The 24075-nt window shown below is 53.4% G+C and overlaps 5 protein-coding genes across 5 annotated transcripts; 3 read left to right on the top strand and 2 right to left on the bottom strand.

Moving 5' to 3' along the window:
* Positions 1-5196: 5196 nt before the first annotated feature.
* LTHEOB_8424 (G-protein coupled receptor) lies at positions 5197-7006 on the top strand (the record flags this gene model as incomplete). Its single annotated transcript, XM_035517900.1, has 5 exons — positions 5197-5450; positions 5552-5617; positions 5676-5814; positions 5862-5926; positions 5986-7006. 5 exons carry the CDS (start codon positions 5197-5199, stop codon positions 7004-7006), a joined length of 1545 nt encoding a protein of 514 aa, XP_035370544.1.
* A 4636-nt stretch (positions 7007-11642) lies between these two features.
* On the bottom strand, positions 11643-13384 carry LTHEOB_8423 (DNA primase large subunit; the record flags this gene model as incomplete). The annotated part of the gene is made up of 3 exons (XM_035517899.1): positions 11643-12431; positions 12518-13068; positions 13195-13384. The coding sequence occupies 3 exons, from the start codon at positions 13382-13384 to the stop codon at positions 11643-11645; spliced, it is 1530 nt and encodes a 509-aa protein (XP_035370543.1).
* A 298-nt stretch (positions 13385-13682) lies between these two features.
* On the bottom strand, positions 13683-16650 carry LTHEOB_8422 (tRNA (adenine-n)-methyltransferase; the record flags this gene model as incomplete). The annotated part of the gene is made up of 8 exons (XM_035517898.1): positions 13683-14351; positions 14428-14519; positions 14579-14647; positions 14787-14808; positions 14870-15079; positions 15247-16182; positions 16242-16495; positions 16548-16650. The coding sequence occupies 8 exons, from the start codon at positions 16648-16650 to the stop codon at positions 13683-13685; spliced, it is 2355 nt and encodes a 784-aa protein (XP_035370542.1).
* Positions 16651-17051: 401 nt separating this feature from the next.
* LTHEOB_8421 (Calcineurin-like phosphoesterase) lies at positions 17052-18794 on the top strand (the record flags this gene model as incomplete). Its single annotated transcript, XM_035517897.1, has 3 exons — positions 17052-17066; positions 17118-17960; positions 18015-18794. 3 exons carry the CDS (start codon positions 17052-17054, stop codon positions 18792-18794), a joined length of 1638 nt encoding a protein of 545 aa, XP_035370541.1.
* Positions 18795-21145: 2351 nt separating this feature from the next.
* Positions 21146-23641, top strand: LTHEOB_8420 (Heterokaryon incompatibility protein; the record flags this gene model as incomplete). Its single annotated transcript, XM_035517896.1, has 2 exons — positions 21146-22454; positions 22509-23641. The coding sequence occupies 2 exons, from the start codon at positions 21146-21148 to the stop codon at positions 23639-23641; spliced, it is 2442 nt and encodes an 813-aa protein (XP_035370540.1).
* Positions 23642-24075: the final 434 nt, after the last annotated feature.

Genomic DNA, 24075 nt, shown 5'->3' with positions numbered 1-24075 from the left:
ACTCTCGTCCCTGCTACATTCGTGGAGGTTGGCGGAAAGGTTTGCGGATATGGGAACTTGAAAGTTGGTTGAGCTTGCAGCTTGATAAATGCGCGGAGCGGAGACTTGCTATCATCTTTGCCTTCTTGGCGCTTTGGGCTTGTATTGGTGGAGATCGGGGGTGAAAACGGCTTGGTGTACTGGATTGTGGTTTTCTATTGTTTCTTTCCGGTCTGGGTAGTGCCAAAACTTGGTACTATATCTATTTCACTTCTATAGGAAGTGTAGAGCGAGGTCTCTTTCGGATTACGGTTGATACCAGAGCCTCAGTGACTGCAGTCAGCAGTATTGTGTAGGGAAAAAAAATAATTTGATCTCTCTTTGATCAGCATGATTGTGCCACACATTCTCATTGACCAGAATAACCGAGTCTGACTCCTCTGTGAAGAATCTCAGTAGAATCTTCAATGTAGATTAGCAGTGAACTCTAGATCTAACTCATATCGAATCGGAGATATCCGATCGCCACTCACTAGGATAGAATCAAACTTTTCCCACCCATTCTTACTTCAATCTAAACTTTTTACAGCCCCACAGAACTTTAACGAAAATCAAATATATGCTTAGTTTCTTACTTTAGTGGCAAATAAGCTCTAACCTATCAATAAAGATAAAAGAAGTAAAAAATTCATGGGAAATTTAACCCGTACGGTCTAAGAGTTTCTTGCATCTTAGCAAGTGCTGGTTGAGTATTTTTAATATGATCTAAGTTGGACTTCGTTTTTGCCACCGTATAATATCTACTTATCCATATATTATACTATGTTATAAACGTGTCTGTTCTAACCCACGTGTTGAATATTCGAATATATCTCGGATATAGTTATGCGGGCAGAAAGATTTAGCGAGATGTCAGCTGCAACCATCGCCCAGACCTAGTATATTTCTTGTGAGCTTCCAGAGTGTGGTTCCTTCGGACATCGCTCATAGAATTTCTGAGCTACTATTCCAAAGAGTCAAAACAACATGCACTGTGCCTCCGCTTTCTAGGGGCTGAGTTCTGCCATCTCTTGATCCTTTTACTTATGATGCGCAGATTACTTCGTGCCATTATTATTCTAAAATGGTGATGGTACTCATTGGAGAACGGTTGAGGTTCACTCACTACGAAAAGCTCGGCAACATTCATGGGACAATGGAAATCAGCTGTAGATATCTTTTTCCAGAGAAATCTCAGCGTCAGATACCTGCCTGTCGTCGAGAAAGTGTGGAAAAAAGACTCACATGATTCCATCCGTCATGGACGAGACTTTACGCTTCTTAATACTATGGCCTATACAAGTGAATCATATAGGTCAGTCTGTGTTCTGAATCAGCACAACACCATCCCTGCAAATCTCCCCTATCTCGAAAAACCCCTCAGCACATTGATCTCCGCAAAAAGGATACAAAATGGCGCAGAGCATCAACTGCAAACATGCTTCATCGAGCGATGAAATTCGCTGGCATCTCCTTTCTGACTCGTTTGAGCCCCCAAAACGCCATATGCGCCATCCATATCGTATATTCCGAAGCGAGCTGGCGGCTGAGCATCTTCATAAGGAAAGGGCACTATATTCCAAAGTCTATTGCGCAGGGGCTGTGAAGGGTATGATAGAGTAGAGAGATTGCTCAGTGGAGGTTTGCTTACTCTGGGCGTTTACATGAGTAGTGGAATCTCTTATCCGGACGTGGATGTGGATTACGAATGCATCCAGACATTGTCCATGTCCCTGTGTTAATAGGCGGCCGGGGCGTATATAACAGCACAATGCCTAGTCATTCGTGAATGGCATGAGACACTGTAGAGATCTACAACACGGGCTAGATTGCGCAAGAGGTGAACGTGCAGTTCACTCGACGCATGATAACAACAGCGAGAAGGATCGCCACCCATGCACCGTCGTAATTCCCCGCCGCCCAATCACCAGCTCTCCTTGGTGAGCGATTCAGAAACGGAATTTCGCCTATGCATCTTGGAGGGGTAAACGGCCAGGGTGCAAGGAATGCGATCCCATCCGGAACCAACCGGATTTCCGTCCATTTTCTTCAATTCCCCAACACCCCGGACGAACACATGCGACAGCGTCGACGATCCAGATCGATCCATCCTGAAGCGACTGCTACCTGGCAAATATCACACCACCACAGAAATCTGCCGAGGTTAATGGTCAGCTGCAGGCAATGTGCCGGTTGCGCATGCTCAACAAGAAGCCTGTGAGGATCAGGCGAATGGCGGGGTTCGAAGACGCTCCGAGCAGAGCGCGGTGCAGCTACCCCCGCTCCGATATATGTTCAGAAGGGGGCTTGAGAGGGCGAAGGGGTTGAGAGAGGGGATGGTTCAGATAGGGTGCTGAGGGTGAGTGACGGATGAGGAAACAGTGCCGAGAAGGGGCTGCGCGTGTGCGCATCTTGCAACAGGACAATTTGGAGGCTTGCGTATTGCTGCTCAGACGCGGACATGGGGCAGGTTGTGGAAAGCCGACCGTCGCATCTTGAATTTTCTGCAGTTCAATAGAAACGAACGGAGGCAATGCCGAACAAGAACAGTGGTAACGTGGGTAGGCGGCGGGTGGGGCGTAGCCAACCACGTGGGAACATGGAAGGCTCCATGCAAGAAGCAGCATGAGGGCTGCTGTGAAGGATCAATGACAGCTAAGGTTGATGTCTATTGAAGTTAAGCATGGCGTGGTCCAGGGGCTCGCATGGAGCGGACCGCGTCAGAGCATGGCGACGCACGTGGAAACGAGGCTGTCGGTCAAGATGCCGCCTGACTCTGGATAAAACGGACCGATGGTTTCCAATGGCGCAAATCGTTCGAGGGTTTCAGCCAGGTCTGTAAAGGGTAGCTGAAGCCGATAGCTGACCAGAGACACCGGAAAAGGTGTAGAGAAAGGGCCGAGCAGATACCCACAAAAGTTCAGCCGAAGATGGAGGACAGCGCGAGCGATTTTGCGGCCCCAAGGCGCAGGTCGAACGGTTCCAATCGGTCAGCGCAGGGCGTCGATCGTGGTTGCATCAGACACGTAGGGATGAGGATGGGCGTGCGCGTTTCCGAGAAAGACAAGGGCGAGAGTGTTTCTGGGAGTGGGTGGTGGAGGAATTACAAAAGTGTCGGAGCGGGTAGCCAAAAGAAGGAACGAGCGGAAGGCAATTCGCGGGGTACCCGGGCAGTGGGTCCCAGTGCGGGGGAGGTGATAGGGGAAGAAAGCGATCCCGAGTCAGTGGACCACTGCCCATCTGTGCTCTCCTCACACAACTGGTTTCATGAAGAAAACGTCGCTTACCGGGAAGAACAAACGCCGGCTAAGCTGCGCGCAATAAGGCTGAGCAGTGGCTGCTGCAGCTGACCGCCGTGTTCCACTCTGCGGCACAGCTGGCCAATTGCCGCTTGCACAGGGGCCGTTATTTGATAGGCGTAGCTCTGCAGGGCGACAGCAAACGGCCCGGATGATGGTGAGCACTAGGCAGGCTGATCCGCAGCAGCACACGAGGCCGCTTTGCGTCAGAGCATTCGTACGGGACATGAACATGGCGCCGGGCAGCTGGCTAGCCGGACCGGTGCCTGGCAAGAGTCAGTGCGACACGAGCATCCATATTCAGTCATGACTACCGCGCGAGTAAGGTGCCGCCGTTGCAACGATAGCACCAGGACATACCTCCGCCGGGACCGCGGGTGGCAAGCTACCCGGTCAGATACACAGCTGGAACCGGGCCTCACGCCCCATGTGCGACGGTGGACCAAGAGAGTGCGATTTTCTGGCGGAACGGCGCCCTGACGATCGTGCGGCGGCGACGTTGGGAGGCTTGCAGCGCTGCGGGAGAGCGTCACTGGTGTCATCAAGCGTTTGCAGGAAAAGTTGACCGAGCACCCGTCTGCCGGTGGCTGCGCTGAGCTTACGCACCCAGGCTGGACTACTGAGATGAGCTCTGATGTTGGGCGTTAGGCTGCAGGCAGGCCCCTGTGTGCGCTCCCGGACCGCCGGTTTCCCACCACCTGACGCCGTCTCTGATCCTCGCCATCACGACTCGCCAAGGGATGCTTGATAGCAGGACCCGATCGCTCGAGCCCCCGAGCCCCCTTGCCGGCAGGCTGCCGGGCGTCGATCGCCGCTCATCAATGTCAGGCTCGCCGCACGGCCGCATCGATTCAGCGCTGACGCCGCATCACCGTTGCCCTGCTCCAGGCCCTGCGCTTCTGCCGACAAGCGTTTCGAGCCCTGGTGGCGGCAGGCGAGCCATCCGACTGGCTGGGCCTAGTTGCCCCGGACCCCGAGCGCTGCGGAGACGATGGTCGCTGTGTAAAATAATCGATAGTCTGCCCTGCCAGAGCCATGTCGCGGCTCCTTTCAACCTCTACTTTCTTTTTGTCCGCTTTACAGGCAAGCCCGCGTGCTGCCCGACCTGCCGGCGTGCAGCCAAACTCTCCGTGACACGACCAGCCTCGTCCGTCACCTCATCTTTTTGTGCTTTGTGCTACGTGCCACGGCCAACCCTCACTTCCACTCTTGCGCCCTAGGACCTACTGCTCGTCACCGCAACACTATCCTTTTGATTGCCAGCTCCCTGGCCCGCGCCGTGCTGCCCTGCTCGCGTTTGTCCAAGCAAACAGAAAGTCAGGCATCAACCTCTGCCTTGTCCGCGGCTTTCCTTTCGTCTTAATTTGATCTGCAAGTGCACACACACTCGTTCGCAGCGGCCATCCCTGTCATAGGGCGTACCAGGAGATCCACTACGGTCCGCATCTCGTAATCCGGCATCCGATCCCGCCGCGAATTCGACTACCGAGTCAAGTGTATACGGGGCACCAGCACGGCAGACACCCGTGCACCCTCCGGTCCCTGGGATAAGGACATTCCAGATCTCCACTCACGCATGGAGAAGGGACCTCCGCCACCCTCGAAGCTCAGTCGTTGGACGCCAAAGGCGGGTTAAACGCCGAGAGCCAGCAGACCAATACGGCAATCGCACAGCCGCACCTTCCTCCAGCTTACTTTGGCCAACCCTAATCACCATCCCCGCGCCGCTGCCTCTTTTGTCCAGGGTTAATTAAGCGAGGAGCCCTGCGCCGGAATATCCACCTTATCCTTTCCTTCCTCTCCACCCTGTCTGCGCCCCTCCGCCCTCGCCCACCGCTTGATCGCGCACACCAGACAATCGCTCTCACCATCCGCCAGGATGACTCCAACCGAGGAGCTCGTCCTCGAGAGCATGGCCCGCACCACCTCGGCCGTCTCGTTGGTCAGCTGCCTCTTCATCCTGCTCACCTTCGCCTTCTTCCCGACATTCCGAAAGCCGATCAACAGGCTCATCGTTTACGCGTCGATCGGTAACATTCTGACCAACATCGCCACCGTCATCTCGGTCAGCGGCATTCCCAGCCATGGCGCATCCTGGTCTCTGTGCCGCTTCCAAGGCTTCTTCATCCAGATGTGAGTCGTCTCTACTACCCTCACTTACCCACACCATGCCTCGACCTCACCTACAATCCTTCAATCTCGTTTCACATGTGAACATGCTAACACCTACAAAGGTTCATGCCTGCAGATTCCCTCTGGACCTTTTGCATGGCCCTGAACGTTTACCTTACGTTCTTCAAGTAAGATGCGGCACTCTTGAGACATTCTTGGTTTCACATTGGCTGAACAAGCGTGTAGGAATTACAATGCCATCGACTTGCGCAACCTTGAGCTTCGATACTTCATCGCTAGCTACGGAATTTGTTTCATCCCCGCCCTGATATACCTTGCCTTGGACCAGTCTTCCCTCAAAATGGGAATCTATGGAGATGCTGTCGTAAGTCGCCCACGTGTCTATGCATAGACTAGTCTAACTGAATGAAGCTCTGGTGCTGGGTAGGCAGAGATTGGGAATGGATGCGCATTGCATTCTTCTATGGTCCAGTCTGGTAACATCGCCTCTCCCATTCGCTTTTCTGAAGCTTTTGCTGACAGGAACCTACTCTAGGGTCGTTATTGCCGTGACTATCGGCATCTACGGCTACACGGGAAGAGTCATCTTCAAGCAGCGCAAAGCCCTCCGTGCCTTTTCACGCAGCAATGATCAGTCAGCATCATTCCCCCAGATCAAGAACCCCTTTACCGCCAACGCTGTCACCGCCATTACCGAGGTTGTCGTCACCTCCGAAGCCATTCAGTCCGAGGACCATCTGAGGCCCCGTGACATAGAGGCTGATGCGCGTAGCTCTTTCTCAAGCACAAGGAAGCTGAGCGGCACGACAGCTGGACAAAGCACTTACCGCAACAACTCCGAGCCGAGCGATAACCAGCCTTTCCAGTACGAACCCAACAGCGCTGTCTGGCCTTACTCGAATGCTGTATCCGGCGGCAAGGGAGACCCCAAGAACGTCTTCTCGACCTCCGTTTCCGCAGGTGCTCCTATGCCTGCCGAGCTCCTTCTCGACTTCGAGGGCCCACGCCCTACCAGCTCGGGCAATGCCAACCGCAAGGGCGGCGGCGGCGGCTCGGGTAATCGACATGCCAGCGATGCCGCCTGGGGCTACGCCAAGGTGGCCTTCCTGATGTTCGTCGCACTCTTCGTTGTCTGGATCCCTTCGACCGTGAACCGCGTCTACGCGCTCGCCAACCCCGACAATCCTAACTTCGCGCTCAACGTCGTCGCCGCCTTCGTCTTGCCCCTGCAGGGTTTCTGGAACTGCACCATCTACGTTAGCACATCTTGGTCGCAGACCAAGGACGCATTTGCAGATGTGCACTACTTAATTTCATCCGGATTCACCAGGAAGAAGAAGAGGTATTTGAACGCTGATTTGGAGATGAATGGAGCGCCGCAGCCAAAGCCAAGGCCCAACTCAAGCATAAGCGACCCGCAGCCGGAGCAAAGGCACGGCGGATCATATTCACACCAGGAGCGAGCGGTCGCGGACGAGAAGGACGCCATTACCCCATGCAGCACCCGTCCGCCTACGAGCTCGCTTACGAGCGAGAGCGGTTTGACTGGCCATTGATCTTCTCATTCATCTTTGGTGATTGAGAGGTTTCCAGTCATCATTTCTTCTTCTCGTAATGTGTGCGCGTTTTCGAAGTGAGCATACCTTCTTGAATATTCCTGGAGTAAGGGTAGTGCAGAAACTGACGTGGTTCTTCAGGATACCCCGGATTGTACAGGTTCAACTTATCTTCGTTTCGACTCATAATTCTCCATCCGATGGCCTCATGACGAATGTCTACGAAAGCAAAGCGTACAACGTCCCATTCTCGATGAACAGCGGCTTCCTCCAATGTTGTGGAAGAAGCCCAATGGTTGGAGAAAACTTTGCAGTCAGTTTTCTGGGTTGGAAGCAAAATCAATCTTGAAAGAAGGCGGCGGTTTGTTCCATTTCCAGCATTGGCATGGGTGAGACTCCGAATGGATCAGGAGCTCGGAACTATGGGAATAAAAGGCATTGGGGTGATGCCGTTCTTTATGACAGGGGATTATACCCGGAAGCATCATTGGACTTTCAAGCACGGTGTATATATGGGATACACTGGCGTGCAGGTTTGGGCAAGGTCAACGGGAAATCTTGACAAGGCCTCTTCTCTTTTTTTTTTGAACCCACCTTTGGTTCATAGTACATGATCAATTCAAAGAAAAATATTCTGAGTGCTTTGACGTATTTCTGGAACATGTGCATTGGATGGCTGCGGGGGAGCCTTCCGCAAGCCTCCGCAAAAAAGCCACGACGGGCACGCCCGGGGCCGAGTGCGGTACTGTCGTGCATCTTACCCCATGTGTTGGCTCTCCATTCGTTTTTGCGTCACTATCCTTGCAGCTGCGTGGCTGGCTGGCTGGCTGCACACCCCCGGGCACTCGGGCCGCCGCCATATGCGCGTCAGATCTTACCAGCTGATGCTGCCTGCTGTGGCTGCTGGCAGCTGCATGTATGTCTTCCCCGCTGAAGCGGCCGCCGCATGCAGCGTGCATCAGCAGCAGCAGTAGTAGCAGCTGATGTTTCTGCAGGGCTCGCTGATGGTCTGGGCTCGGCTCGGGTTATATATAAGGCTTGTGGAGGGCTGAGTGTTTTTTTTTTCCTGTTGTAAGCTGGGCTGCTTTGGCAGTGGGGGAAGAACAGAAGCACTGAAGAAGTTATACTTCGTCTTGTTTTCGCCGTTTCTGTGAGATGCAGTAACTTATGCTGGCATTCGGTTGCAATGGGCGGATGGATGTCGATGGTGCGGCTCATCGTTTGTATGAGATGATGGTGCGCTGTATCAGTGGCGCTGTATCGGCAGTATTGGGCAAGAACGGTGCTTGTGGTGGCTTCGAGGCGTCAATGGGCAAGAGGGAGGTGAGCAAGAGATTGTGAACGACGCAATAGTACTGTGACAGCGTACGATCTCGCTTGCCTCCAAGAAACAGTGAAATTTGTGTAGTATTTCCTCAGTCATGAAGTGGAGAGGCAAAGCATTGGAGGTTGAAAAGCCGCGAGAGTCAGACCGGCTATATAAGGGCGGTGCTGTCTGCAAATCTGGGTCGGGGGGTCTCCGGTGTTTGTGACCTGCTGTGCTTGAGTCAATCGTGTGCGATATCCCTGCATATGTAGATGCTGTTCCCACGTGTTTTCCAGCACATGAGACTTGCGTCACAAGATGTGCTCACTTTGCTTGCACGCGGTGGGCTATCTAGATGGAGCGGTGGTCCATATATAGCCTCTCTGTGGGCGCCCCAGCGATAAAGGCAAGGTCAAGCGTCTCCTCAGCGTGTGGCTCTTAAGGCGGGATAAGACAGCCTTACATGAAGAACCCGAATGCTACACTGTTTTTTTTTTTTTTTTGGTGGGTGTTGTCTCTGTGGGTTCTCTTGTATAATCATGCCTCTAGAAGCTCGTAAGTAGTCAATGATGGAGTGGTAAGTTGGATGATGATGATAGTTACCCTTTTGAGAAGACAAGGGAACCGCAAATTCTTTACGAGTTCTGTTGATCAATTAATTGAACGGAAAATCAGCTTACAAATATCTTCAGCATGCGCTACGGTGGAAAAACTGACCTTGGCTGGCTTCCCTACCTTCCAAGTTGATCTTTATCCCACAGCCATTCAAAAGGAGTTGATAAAGTTTTCCGAAAATGTATTAGTAACTTAGTGGAGAATCGAAAGATATAATCGAAGTTGGTCAAGCCGAATCTCGTGCACAGAGCCAGTTGGTGTGGCCATTTGACCTTCTCTAATCAAGAAAGTTTCAAAATTCCGGACCTGTGCAGGTAGGCGGTATACATAGAGTCTCACATGGCCGTAAAACGGTTTTAGAGAGAATCCCGGTTGCAGTATAAGATTTTAAAAAGGCTCAACAACTGTTCCTTGAGAGAAGCATCAGAGCTGCAGAATGGTCTCGGAGCGAACCAACCTCCAAGCTTCTTCTCACTTTATCTCCGTGCCACGTTCATTTCGACTCGCTCTCCCTCTTTCTCCCCTCTGTTTTGTTTTTTGTTTTAGAAAAGAAGATCCACAACATCCTCCCGTCACTTTTATCTGTCAGAAAACTTCAACACTGAACTGCCATTTCCATAGACGATGACGAGAAGGAAGTCACATTCTTGATGCGCATTGAGATTTAATCTGCATATTGTAATTGCGTTGATGTTTCAACTAATCCTATTGCTTTTACCTTTTATCTACATCTCTCCTCCGCTGAATCGCTTACGAGGTTATTTACTCATCCGAAGCAGTGCAGACCAGGGCCAGACATTCAGTTACCTTACCACCTCGTTCATCTAAATTAATTTCATATTGTTTCTTCGATATTCAAAGTATGATGAATTAATAATCTTTGATGCTACGGTAAAACTATTGCGAGACACAGTGAGCTGAAACTATGCGTCATTAAGTATTAATGATGCACTTATACGATTGAGAGTGCTCGAATGCCCGAGATTTCCTCCACTGAGCCAAGCGGCTCAGCGTTCAGATCCCCCATGCCTCAATCGCGAAGAGGGGGGCACAAACAGAGTATTGGTTGTGCTTTAATCGTGTGTCTCACATCTAGTAGAGCTTGTAAATCAAGGAATAAGGAGGCGGAAGCTGGCTCTGAAACAGGCCACTTAAGTAGCTACGGTGATAGAGATGCGCTTCTTCGCAAATCGTTTACACACTATCCACAGCATGTGTCTTCTGACCTCAACCAACAATGTCTGACTCAATGTCATGGGCATTGTGTTGCAGCCGCAGCACTTCTTTGTGCAGCTCGCCTTTCCCATGACATCAGCTGCGTGTCGTGAGCCGCAAGATTTCAAGTACACAATATATAACCTACTTCACCTTGGTTCTCAGTAACGTACTCTGTAAACTGATTTCAAAGGCGCTTGATGAGAAATGTACCATGCCATGGGCCAACAAAATACTTGCTTTGCTGGTCTGGGAGCTTTAGCTGTCAGCCTGCCAATACCCGAGGAGACGCTGCTCAAACTTCAACCACTTAGCCAGCAGCATTGAAAGCAAAGAATGGTGAAAATTAGAGCCAGATAATAGTGCGTGCCACCACACAACTTCGAGGTTGAGCGACTTGACGGCTTGACTGAACAAGTTCTTGGAAGAACATCTGCTGACCTGGAGACCCCCAGGAGGAGGGGAAAGTATCAGTTTTTGTGTCCATCTCTTGAAGAGGTAAGCCGTAACCGCATGCTCAAATGAAGTGTGGACATCAAGTCAGGAAAGGCTCGTCGGGAACTTCACTGGCTTAAATAGAACGAAGCCTCAGCGCCTCGAATGCTACTGCAAACTGCACGTGCTGCTCTTCATGTATCAGCTGTTAGCACAGCCCTGCTGCTGCCATACTGGAGGCACATGTTACGGTCGTACACACTACCACTTGTTGCGATCATCATTGAGAGGGCTCAAAAAAATTTCGCCCTCTACTTCAATCTCTCCTCACCGTGTAAGAATTGGCCTTCTTGAGTTAGCTCATATGACTGATGAAGAAGCCATGGGTACCCCGATCCTCGACCGCGAGTTCATCATTTCCACTACCCAGCGGTCATCGGACTCGTCTGAAAGTTTAAAGAATTGCTAACAGCCATGTAAATATCTCCATCATATTTATCGGACATATGAAACAAGACTTTTGGTAATGATCATCACTAATGACTAATGAGTTCCATCGTTATTATGTCCTGAAGCTGACCACGAATAATCACAGATATTATGAAATCCGTTCATAATTTCTTTAATCAAGACTGATGGGTGGTGCGGCAGCCAAAGACAAGAGGGCGAGTTCTCTGAGATGGTAAGTAAGAAAAACAGCTAAACTTGTTACATAGGACAATTGTTAAGGCGGAGACACTTCAAACGCGCTTTATGATCGTCTTTATATGATAGAAAATCATTGGCTTCAAAGGCCGAAACTGACTAGGCAAAGCCATGCGTCACTGGGCACGGGTCATTGTTGAAGGACCCATGATCTATCCCCTAAGCCTTTCATGTGACTCGAAACCGGTGTCTTGTGAGGAAGACTCAACATGAACCAGCATGGAGAGAGACGTATAGCATTACCACCTAAAAATCTTGACCCGACCATACACTTCATCCGGTACCAGAACGCCGTGGCATCCAAGCTCAGCCCATAAAACACCATTTCCAATACAAAATTCCCATCACACTACTCAGTCCTCAACCTTGCGACCTAATCCCCTCTTTCAACGCGCTGCCCCCATCCTCTCCCAGATGACCCAGCAGAAAACTCCTCTTGAAGTACTCGTTCGGATGCAAAATCGTATCCATCTCGCTGGCCCCCCACGTGCCCTCCTCCTTAACCTTCTTAATCTCACCCTTATGCTTCCACTCGAAGACGCGGTTACACGCGATGTGATACCGCTGCCTCTTGACATCGTCCCTGACCTCCCTCAGCACCTGCCCGTCATTGACGCCCGTCTGCTGGAGCAACGAGACCAGATTCTCCGGTGCGAAAGTCCGGTACGGGCAGCCGTGCGTCTGGCCGGGGCCGGGCAGGGGCTCGGTGGTGAGCTTCTGGCAGGAGTAGGGCGTGTAGCCGCGGCCGCGGCGGTTGGCGTCGCCGCCAACGTCGCCGTAGGCGTGGCGAACGTTGTAGCGGTACTCCTTGTTGAACTTCTCGTCGGTCATGAGCTTGAAGCTGCGCCGCCAGAAGATCAGACATTCTTCGAGCGAGAGGCCGATGCCCTTCAGGAAGAGGGTGTATTGCAGGCGGCCGAAGTGCTTGAGGTGCGAGTTTTGGCGGAGGGTGCGGTGCAGGTGCTGCATGCAGAGGGGGAAGTGCTTGGATAGCGCATCGACGGAGGCGGCAGTGGGAGCGGAGAGGCCGTCGATGGAGGTATCGGATGAATACGTGGTATCCGGGGCGGTGAAGTTATTCGAAAGGTGAGAGAGGATAGGGGAAAGGCGGTCATCTTCGTCCAGCCGGGGCAGTGCGCGAGAGGTCAGCTACAATATATGTCAGTTCTCAACTCAACAAGATCGTGTTTAGAAATCGTGAACGCCTGATTGGGTGCAGCACAAGCATTACTTACCTCAAGCGCATCATCCAACCTCCTCGTGTATTCAGCAACAATCAAGCTCGCCTGCTCCCTCACAGGAACATAAGCGACTCCTCTCCTGATGAGCACCTTCCTCTGTTCCACCAGCTCCGGCACCTTCTCCCAATCCACCTTGAACCAGCCCTCCTCTTCCGTCCTCTTCCCGAACCCGCCCCCCGCCGTCGCGCTGAGCAGATCCTGGCCCAGCTCCCTCTTCTCCTCCTCAGTAACCTTCTCCCACTGGCCGCCCATATCCAAGCTGTCAACGAACTCACGCCTTTCGTTCACGTTCTCCTCGCGCCAACGCAGGCGGAAAAGCATTGTTTCCAGGCGCGAGAAGCGGCGACGCAGATCCTCGGTCGCGGAGAAGGCGAGGCGGAGGATGAAGTGCGAGTAGTGATCCTTTTTACGCTCGGCGTCCAGCTGCGAGCTGCGGCTGCTGTTGCTGTGCAGCGGCAGGTGCTTCTCCAGAATGGGTGCCATATACGAGGCGGTCTCTTCGGGCGAGCGGTTGCGGAAGCTGCATGATTCGAGCTCGGAGAGAACTGCATGATATGTGAGTTAGAGCTGTTCCAACCGCCAATTGTATGTAGAAGTGTGACACTACGCGTTGATTGCGGCATGGTGGTCCTCAAGCGTGAAGCCGGTGAGAGAATGGCAGCGTTGCTTACCCTTTAGTCTTGCGATTGCCCACTCCTCAAACTCCTCGAGTGTAATCTCTGCGGTGGGTGGTAAGATGTAGAAGTTAAGCCTGTGCTTGTATTCTTGCTCTCTCCATGTCGGCTTTGCGAATTGGCGTTTCTTGAAGTCGACGTCTGCGCGCCGCTTGGGGTCAATGCGCGTGAAGGATGTCCGCTGCATCTTGCTAGAATGCTAGTACGAGCAATAGCATACAAGTGGCGAAGAGCAGGGAGGATATGTATGTTTGCGGTGGTGGAGAGTGGGACGTAGTGGAGTTGCGGCACGCGATGCTAGAATGTTGCGGGCGGCGCGCGCTGGGAGACGCGAGGCGCGTTCGCGTCTTGACAAGGGTGCCGCATCGCGCTAGTTTGGGCCAGTAATGCCGAAGAGGATGCCCCAGGCATCAATTTGCATTCCATGCACTGTCTAATTTCATCTACCTCTATCTTCTAGCATCTACTGGATAGCATCCTTCGATCTACACCAACAGGTCGCCAAGAGCATCCGCGTAGTATGCTGGCTTCACGCCCGTTCCATCGCCTTCACCCAGGAAATCCTCCTTCTTGCTGACGCCAGTCAGCACGGCAAGCGTACCGCCCAGCTTTCCCTCGATACCGAATTGGATGTCAGTATTCAGGCGATCGCCCACCATGCACGTTCTGCTGCGATCGAAGTGGAACTTGCCCACGACGGCGTCCAACATAGCCTGGCTAGGCTTGCCCAGCGACAGCGGCTGCGTGCCAGTCGCGGTAACCAACGGCGCGCTGACCGAGCCAGCGCCGGGGAACAGCGTCTTCGCGTTAGGCAGCGTCGAGTCGATGTTGGTGGCCAGGAACTTGGCGCCGTTCCTCAAGTACGCAAACGCGAGCGAGTACTTCAGGTAGTTGACGTGGAAGTCCAGGCCCGCCAGCACCACGCCGACCTCCGGGTCGAGCGCGGAGCCGTTCGCGATCGCTTCGAAGTCGGCTTGGTCGACGTTGCGGCGCAGGTGCGGGTCGGTGCCGCCGATGAAGGGCACGCCCTCGGCGCGCAGCTCCTGCTCGATGCCAGACTCGCCCAGAACAAAAACCTTGTTCTTGCCCGCGGGCAGTTTGAGGATGCGCGAGATGTACACCGCGGCGCTGTAGGCCGAGCCGAAGACTTCCTCCTAAAATCAAGCGGTAGAGTGTAAGCATGGCGCTTTTTCGTACGCATTACTACAGTCCAGATATGGGCGACCGTACCACTTTAGCGGGAATGCCGAGCTTGTCGAACTTCTGCTTGTAGTCTGCGCGGCTCTTGGTGCTGTTGTTGGTGACGAAGACAAGCTGCTTGCCTGGAACGTGAATGAGCCTCTGGATTCCCCACCTAACGCGACCATAGATCTAGACTTACCCTTGCTCCTCAGCATCTCCAGCGTCTCCGGGACATGGTCGTAGAGGTGATCGCCAGACCATAGCACGCCTATCCTTCATGTACGATCAGCTAAATATCCGCACTTTATTCCTTATGCGCCGGCTCGGATCGAGAGGGGATACGGTCGGCGGGCTCCTGCAAATATGCGCGAGGGGAGGCGCGAGTGCGGAATGAGGCGGAAGCATACCATCGCAGTCGAACAAGAAAGTCTGGAAACATGTTAGTCAAGGTAACGCAACGCTGCGGGCCAACGTGCGATGTCGGACTCACGTCGAACTTGCTGAGGAACTCCTCGATGGCGGCTTTGTCGCCGGTCAAGTGCTTTGGCTCAGCCATCTTGAGATCGTATGAGAGTAAGGAGGAGAGAAAGTTAAAGATTGAGGCTGAGGCCGACACGGTGACTGGAATGGTGGGGCTGACCTGAGATCTGATCTGACGTTTGCCGGAACGGCGCCGGAGATATCGGAGCTTTCCAGAGTGCTGCATGCAAACCACCAAAAGGCGAGCGTGGAGTTGCTATTTTATATTCAAGAGCTCTACTACTCTTACATACATCTATTTTTTTTTTACACAGGCGTAACTTACATGAGAATACATATTTAAGTTTTGACACGACGCCAAAGGCCAACAAATCCACCAACACCCACCGTCAAGCCGGTCTTGGGGCGACAGACCAACTTCCAATCATCATCTTTACCTTTCTGAAGCTGTTCGGCCTGTTCGGCTTCAATTCTTTCCAAGTCATGCGCTTCCTCTACCGCCTGCTCGGCCAAAGTGGTTTCCTTTTCAGCATTCTCGGCAGTTGCCTCCTCGGCATCCACTTCCTTATCTTCCACATTGTTTTGGGCTGCTTGCCTCGCCGCCTTGGTCTGCACGGCTTTAACATCCCACTCCCGAACGGTATCATATCCCTTCAGCTCAACAACCCTGTCGAGTGCAAATGGTAGCTGTAGCTCCTTGATTTTCTTCACCGAGTCCGCAATTTGCGTGATACTTGGGTTGAAAACTGCCAGAGCGCCGTCCATGTGAAGGGCCTGTGATACAATCTCCAAATGGTCCTCTGCTGAGGGGAGATCTAGAAAAATGTAGGACAAAAACGGCTCGGGCTGCTTATTAGCATCTCCTTTGGTCTGCGCTGAGAAGCGTGCCTTGATCCAAGATGAGACATCGTCGACATGGAAGTCGATGTCATTGGCATACATGCCCCGGCGGAACCGTTCAACGATCTTCCGCGCGTGCTTCGAGTGTCGTTCCTTGATATCCAGGGTGTGAATGACTGCTCTTCTCTTCTTCTTCCAAGACTCAAGCGTATGTTCGGCTATGTGGTCGATGGTCGTCGACTCATACGTCACATCCTCGGCAGAGTGATCGGCGTCTGTGGGAGGGGCATGTTCCACCCGAAGAGACTCGGGCAGCGGCGGGTTGGCGCCGTGGATGGCACGGGCAAGGTGTAACGTGAGACCGCCATGCCCGGTTCCGGCCTCCAGAATCTCCAATGGCGGTGAAAGGGCAGCGCCGGGCAGAGCGGGGCTCACATGGATGTCGAATAGATTCACAATGAATGACGCATCGTTGGGGTAGATCTAGAAAACAGCAGCATTAGCACGTTCCCGACAATGCAATTGCGCAGTAGTGAACGAACAGGAGTGACGATCCGCGGAGACATGCGCACGTACTCGTCCAGTGTTGGCTCTTGGATGCGGTACTCGGTCTGCCTGGACTGGGCCGGGTCACGGACCCTCGTCAGGATCGTGTCGCGGACGCTCTTGCCGATGATGTCGTCGTGAGGGATGTTGCCATGGTGGGTGCCGATAACGACGCCGGGCTGCAGTGGCTTGGTCAGGACGCCGGCATGGTCGGGGCGGTTTCTGTTCCGCAGCAGGACGATATCGCCCTCTAGCGGGGCGGATCAGCGCGGGACGGCAAACGCAGGGCGGGTGAAGCTTACCGGCGAAGACCTTGGAGCGGGCGTGCGTGGCCAACGATCGACAGCACTGGCGGCGGACTGCGGGGGCGAGCAGCGCCTGGTGCAGGCGGGCCAGTGGGTGCATTGAGGGCAGTGTGCGGTGTTTTCCAGAGATCTGCGGGCGAGAATCTGGGGTAGCGGGCGCGAGCGTGAAGTCGCGTCGGTCGCGGGCCCGTTTTGCGCCTGGCAGGCGGCATCGACTTTGGCGGCGGGCCGCGGGCAGGGATCGCGGGCTAAACTGGCGCGAGTGCTGAACGGCCACGATTCATAGGACCAGACCGTGAGCTCTGACTCTCCACGCTGCGCTTCTAGCCCTTTGCCCAGGCACACCACTCCTTGAGCAGCTGCGCGGGAGGATGGCTTGCCCGGAGCACATCGCCCATCGAGCCGTCTGCTGAAACACCACTCTCGCCCCCTCGCCCCCATAGCACTCTTCCCCCGTTACAGCTTCGCCGCCTCAGGGAGCTCACGAGACCCGTAGCCAGGATGACCCGCAGAATAGTACCTCTTCCACCCGTCCGCTAATCAAATCCCAAAGCTAAATCGTCACAGGTCCGCACCGGCATCCAGCTGGGGTTGCTCTTTACCACCATCGTGCTGATCCTCGTCTTCTTCGACAACCATTTCCGCGTGCTGCCCCAGAGCATCCACAACCACCTGCCCGTCCACCACCCGGGCCTGATTATCACCGACATACACGTCCAAACCTGTTCCTCCCTCAATCCGCTGTCGAGCTGCAAGCTCGATCCCGACAAATGGCACCGTATCGAGAAGGATCTGTACCTCGGCTCCGGATGGTTCAATAAGGCGTACGTGCACGTTAAGCGCAAGCGCGAGGAGGAGCTGAACCAGGACGATCGTGTCGTGCTTGACGTGCGCGTCGGCCGCCTCGACCCTTCAATGGGCGAGAAGGGCCAGGAGACGGCCAAGTGGGAGTCGCGTCCCGCCGGCATCTGGCTGCTGCGCTCGAGCAAGCGCCACGACTCCGACTCGGACAAGGTCATCACCGCTATCGACATTCTATTCGGCGCCGATGCCGTCGAGCCCCGCCCCGGTTGGGAGGTCCGCGACACTCCCCTGCTGCTGGACACGTCGGGCGAGGCACAGGAGGCGCGCATCAGCGTCCGCCGCGGCGTGCCTCACAAGACCGACAAGCCCGTACCCAGGATCAAGAAGGACGGCAAGTTCAAGATCTTGCAAGTCTCGGATCTCCATCTGAGCACCGGCCTGGGCGCCTGCAGGGATCCGGAGCCGAAGGACCACAACGGAGGCCAATGCGACGCTGACAGCCGGACCTTGGAGTTCGTTGGGAAGATTCTGGACCAGGAGAAGCCTGATCTGGTTGTCCTGTCTGGTGACCAAGTTAATGGAGACACCGCGCCGGACGCTCAATCCGTAAGCTTCTCTTGACGTTATACTAAAGATCAGCAATGCTAACCCCGAGTACAGGCTATTTTCAAATTTGCAGAACTGTTTATCAAACGCAAGATTCCGTACGCTGCCATCTTTGGCAATCACGACGACGAGGGTTCCCTCTCGCGCGCTGCGCAGATGTCCCTCCTCACGACCCTCCCATACTCGCTATCTGAGCCCGGACCGAACACCATTGAAGGTGTGGGGAATTACTATGTCGAGGTTATGGCACCGGGCAATTCGCAGCACTCCGCAATGACGTTGTACTTCCTCGACACGCACGCGTATTCCCCCGACGAAGCCAAATTCCGCGGTTACGACTGGCTTAAGCCGAACCAGATAACCTGGTTCAAGGACACAGCTCATTCCCTCAAGGATGCGCACAAGCACTATACCCACATTCACCTGGACATGGCATTCATCCATATCCCGCTCCCTGAATATGCTCTCAAGGAGAACAGTATTGTGGGGACCTGGAAGGAGGGGGTCACTGCCCCAGGGTTCAACAGCCATTTCTACGACGCCCTTGTTGAGAACCACGTGCTAGCGGTTTCATGTGGACACGACCACGTCAACGATTATTGCGCCCTTGGCAAGGTCGATGACGACCCTAAGCTATGGATGTGCTACGCCGGTGGCAGTGGATTCGGCGGCTACGGCGGCTACGATGGCTACCACCGCAGGGTCCGCGTATTCGACGTCGACATGAACAAAGCACGCATCACCACGTGGAAGAGGGTAGAATATGGCGACACCGAAGCGAAACTGGACGAACAAATCATCGTCGAGGGCGGCCAGGTCTATGCAAGCGCATGAACAAGGAAAGACGAAACAAGATTTTCCGCTTCCCTTATCTTCTATTGATTTTGGACACAGCACAATACCCTGACCGGAAAAACGCGTATTCTTGAGATACCCGTGTTTTCCATTTCTCCCTTCTCTTCTTCTATTCTCCTCTCTTGGAACACTGAAGGACCGAGGCTAAGAATACATTCCCATTATTCGAATGGCCGGCGTGCGTGCGTAAAAAGCTGTTGGTTGACCAAGCGTGTTGTCTTATTACTCTTCTTTTTCCTTTTTTTGTTTATTCAAGTGCCTCAGCTGATGGACTTCTCAACGAGGTGAATAAGGGGAGTTTTGTTTACAGAGGTCGAAATATAAGGAGTATGGAAACGGAAACGAAACACGACCGGAGAAGGGTATCATCCCTTCTTGTTCTCCAACAATGGATGTTGGACAGCAAGGAGTTCTATGGCGTTCACTTTTCCACCCTGATTGTTCGCGGTCTCTTTGCTGATACTGTGCATTGGCCCGGTGGGAATACGAGGTCTGGGGGGATGCAGTGGATGGGAACGGATGGCAGGATTGGTTGCGCGTCCGTATATTATTGTTTGTTCGACTGGGTTCATGTTCTTTATGCGTGCATGCATGTGCGTGGTCAATGAATCGATGTCCAGTACTTGACGCCTCTTCCGAGGTTCAGCCAATGTTTTCCTTGAACCGTCGTCTCCGGGTGAGCGAAAGGGGAAGGCGCATCTGCCTCAGATATCAGCTTGGCATTATGAAATGTGCTGACGCGGCCTGCCGCGCGGCGTGAGAAGGAGGAATATCAGGAAATCGTACTTCTATATGCCACCAACAGTAAGAACTGACTGTGGGTAAGTTTGAACGGACCAATCAGGTCTCTTGACTGGGACTCCAACTCTCTAAAAAGTAAGAAAAAGACAAAAACAAAAAAAGGAATGAACATACGACGTCAACACCAACCTAATCAAGAGTCGAGACTCTCAAAACAAAATAGCAAAAAATCGAGACTATCCCAGAGTGACCACACCCCAAGATATCGCTCTGCAAAACTCCCTTTCAAGTAATTTTCCCCCCTACAAAGTGAAGGTAGTAGGGTGGTGGGGCACAACTTACCCCGCACCATAGGCCCGAAGGCCCTTAGGTGAAAGATGACGCTCGCTGATAGTCTTTATCAATGAGCGCTAAATTTCATACCCAAGAAGTTGGTTCTCTGAGAAAGAGGTACGTGGATATGCCACCAACAATAAGTGTTGAAGTTTGGGTAAGTTTGAATAGATCAGCTTGGTCTCTCGACTGGAATTCTAATTCTAATCCTCCGAAAAAGTAAGAAAAGGAACCAAAAAAAAAAATGACAGGAACACAGACCCAGCCAATTATCGATGGGTTTAAAAAGAAAATGACAAAAAATCGAGACACCCGCCTGGGTGGTGAGGGCAGGCGGGATGTACTCTGCAAAACCCCTTTCGGGAATTTTCCCCCCTACCTGGGCGGGGATAGGGTGGTGGAGTGCAAGCACTCCGTACCATAGGCCCGAAGGCCCTTAGGTGGAAGATCGTGTTCGCAGATGGTCTTTATAAGCTAGCGCTAAATTAACAACTAAGAAGTTGACCTACTGAGTATTGCAACAATGAATATTGCAAGCTGAAGCGCCTATCTGGACACAGTCGCTAACATCTCGGTATGTAGCATAAAGTGCACCTGATCCACTTCTAATGTTTTCTTCTTCATTGCCTGGGAGTGAGATACCAATGCGTCTGTTGTGTTGAAAGTTCAGAGCAAGAAAAAAAATTAAACCCTCGACCAATAGCCGACAGGTCCAAAATAAGGTCATAAAAAAGTCGGAGAGATCTTAAACCGAACCTTAGGTGGAAGCTTGGGCTTGCTAATGAGATTTACAAACACTGCAACTTAACGGAAACGATAATATCGACATGACGGATGAAGTTCAAGAAAATTGAAGCTGAGAGGCGTATGTGGCTCATTAGAATGCACCTGAGTTACTCCCGATATTGTTCGCTGCGGTTCGAGTTCAGAGGTTGCTGTTGTGCTGATAGTTCAAAGTGGCCACTACTTTCATGCTGTGTACATAGAACCATAATATCCTGGCCGCTCTTTCCATTCGAACAACTCACACTAACGGGGAAATTACTATACATGTGCCACCGTTGGAGCAAACCTGTGGTCACCAGGACTAATTCAAGCATGATAGCCGAACTTACAGGAATGTGATTGGTATACAGAGCTCTAGCGAAAATACCCAATATGGGGGCCAAAGCAGCTCTCACCTTAGCTTCTTACACGATACCGCTCTCAACCCCCAGCCGTACTCTTCTACTAATAGACTTACCAGTATCGTAAAAATGGCTGACCACCTTTTCGGTACATCGCGGCCACCTCCAGATCCGCTCAAAATCGAGTACCACGGCCCAGTCTACGACGGCGGCCCCTGGCTCGACTACCCTTCCCGGCAAGGCTGGAGGAGGCCAGCAGACTCCAGCAGCGGCGGCGGCACAAACAAACCGTCCACCCTCTCCATCCCGGAAAGCCACAAGCCCCGTCTCGAATGCTGGCTGTACTTCGGCGTCCTCCACGCCGTCTTCGGCCCCAGCATCCAGCACAACGACTTCCTCCGCCTCGACATTAATAACGGCGGTAAGCGGTACTACCTCACCACCGCGCTGCTCCACCGCTACGTCGACGTCGCCCTCAAAGCCCCCTCGTCCAGCAAGAAAAATGCCACCGATGACGCCATCATCTTCGGCGCCTGCACCAAACCCGCATGGGAATCCGTCGAGAATCGACTCGGCTCGCTGCTCAACAACGCCGACGTGCGCAGCCTGCTCCGGCCGGAAATGGCGTTCGCCATCCGCGTGCTGCACGCGACGCTGTTCCTGCTCGTCCGGGACACGCTCGGGGTCAAGTTCGGCGCTGTGCTGCTGCCGCAGTGGGCGTGTCGAGACGCGTGGGCGGATGAGCGGCTAAGGAGCGAGAAGGGATGGTGTCCGAGCGAGATCGCGTGTTTCTCGAATCTGCGCTCTGTGCTGCCGCAGGCGTATGCGTTGCAGTTGAGGCGGCCGCGGACGATGCTGGAGAGAGGAGGGGGAGGAGGAGGAGGGGATGACGCGCATGCGCTGTGCACGGCGGCGAAGTGCCGCGTCAACCAGGTCGAGGCGGGGACGTATGTGACGAAGCATTATCCGCCGGAGTGTCGGTGCGCGCACGTCGTCGTGCCGGTCGAGGACGTGAAGGCGGTGTTGAGGAGGGGGGGTATTCCGCTCGTGCGTATTAGTGGAGGTGGAGGGGAGGAGGAAGCGGTGCTGCAGCTGGAAGTCGTCGCGCATCGGCCGGGGAGGAATTACGTCGCGCTGTCGCATGTCTGGTCGGACGGGTTGGGCAACGCGAAGGTCAATTCGCTGCCGGCGTGCCAGTTGCGGAGGCTCGAGGCGAAGGCGGCGCGGCTGCTGTGGGAGCATGCGAATGTGCCGGGGGCGTGGGATAATCCTGTCAGTGCGCTGCATGTTAGTGGGAGGCATCTGCTGCATGCGGCCATGAGGCTGGCTCGTAATCCTGGAGAAGATACGTTGTTTTGGGTAGACACGTTGTGTGTCCCGCTGGACGAGGAGACCAGGAAGATGGCGATCAGAGGGATGAAGAAGGTCTATGAGAGAGGTAAGTGAGCACCAGGGGACGGATGGCTCTTGCAACACTGACCCATGGTTCAAGCGCACCGAGTGATGGTCGTTGATGCTGAGCTTGAGAGCACTGCCGTGAGCGATCTACCGAAGGAGGAGGTCATGATGCGGATTTTGGCCTGCTCGGGCTGGATGCGGAGGCTGTGGACTCTTCAGGAAGGGCTCGCCGCGCGCAGGCGCCTCTATGTCGTCTTCAAGGACAAGATCGTCAATGTCCCCGACATGGCAGACAAGCTATGGCTAAAGCATCACCACGGGAAGTTTCACGCGCTGCAAGCCCCGGTGGCGCACGATGCATACTCCCTCTGGTTCCAATGGTTTCGCACTGTCACGACCGCCTACTCAACGTTCCACAAAATTCTTGATAAAGCCGTCCCGATGGGCAAGGACAACGAGATTATACTTAAGCCTCATGAGCTAGTATCGATGAGCTGGAGCAACGTGTCAGCCAGAGATACGAGCAGAGATGTTGATCGGCCCGTTGTATTCGCCAACATTGTCAACCTAGATCCCAAACCGATCCTGGACATCGACGGAAATGCTCCGGAGCGCATGAGGGCTTTCTACAAGATGCTTTCTTATTTTGCTCAGGAGGTCATATTCCTGTCCGGTGAACGGTATCAGGAGGATGGCTGGCGCTGGGCTCTGCAGCGCTGCATGAGTGTAGACGATACACCTTACGGAAGAACCCTAGAAACGCCTGTGAAGATCCTGAAGGAAGGCCTGCTGACAGTCTTTCCCGGATTCACTATGAATCTTGGAGGCTTGCTGCCTGGAGGTGATTCGGAAGGCTTCTGGATCTCAGTCAGACGCACAGTCGACAGTGCCGGTCAACCAAAAGAGGGGGTGCGATATTTTCATGTTACTGCTAAGGACAGGCATGCCTGGGAGCTGGCCGCCTTGCATGACGTCGGGATCGTGTTCGATAAGTCGTCTGACGGAGTTGAAGCATCTTTCTTCGAAGATGGCGCAGCAAGGCTCTCCTGCGTCGTCCTTTCTGTGGTTAGGAGAGAAGGTGACGCTGTCTTCGGGAGATACGAATTGCTGGCCGATGCAAATCGCCTTCGAGAACACAGCCACCCTCCGGCTGGTGGGGTCGTAAACCCCTCAAATCCATTAGTGCGGGAGTCTCTGCTCCGGGAACAGAAATGGTGTATTGGGTAGAACGGACTGGATGGAAAACTGTCTTTGAAACAGCGTTACACATCTCATGGGGTCTGTTTTGAAAGACCAGTCGCTTTGAGGAGCCGACACCTTTGTCTTCGGGTATGTAATCTACACGCACTGGTCCTTTTGGGATAGTAATCAGCCCCGCACGACCATTAATAATTGCGAAGATACGGTGAAGTGATCAAAATCTGACGTGATCGTATGTCCACTGTGCCTGCAGTCGTCCAGCTCACTTGGCAATACTCCAGTGGTCAGAGAGCTGAGTATATTTTCAATGATCCACAATGAAAGATCAGCACTATACTACGTTTTACAGACCCACAATCGTGCAGTAGCTTCATTCTCCTTGCAGCGCAATTGCGCTAGATGAATCTTCAATTCCCCACCAGGTTTGTGCCTTGAAGGATCATGTCTGCCTGCCAAGAGAG

Source organism: Lasiodiplodia theobromae, assembly GCF_012971845.1.
Source record: "Lasiodiplodia theobromae strain AM2As chromosome Unknown scaffold_26, whole genome shotgun sequence".
Classification (NCBI taxonomy): Eukaryota; Fungi; Ascomycota; class Dothideomycetes; order Botryosphaeriales; family Botryosphaeriaceae; genus Lasiodiplodia; species Lasiodiplodia theobromae.
The sequence above is the reverse complement of the archived record's forward strand: the minus strand, read 5'-3'. Positions and strand labels throughout refer to the sequence as shown.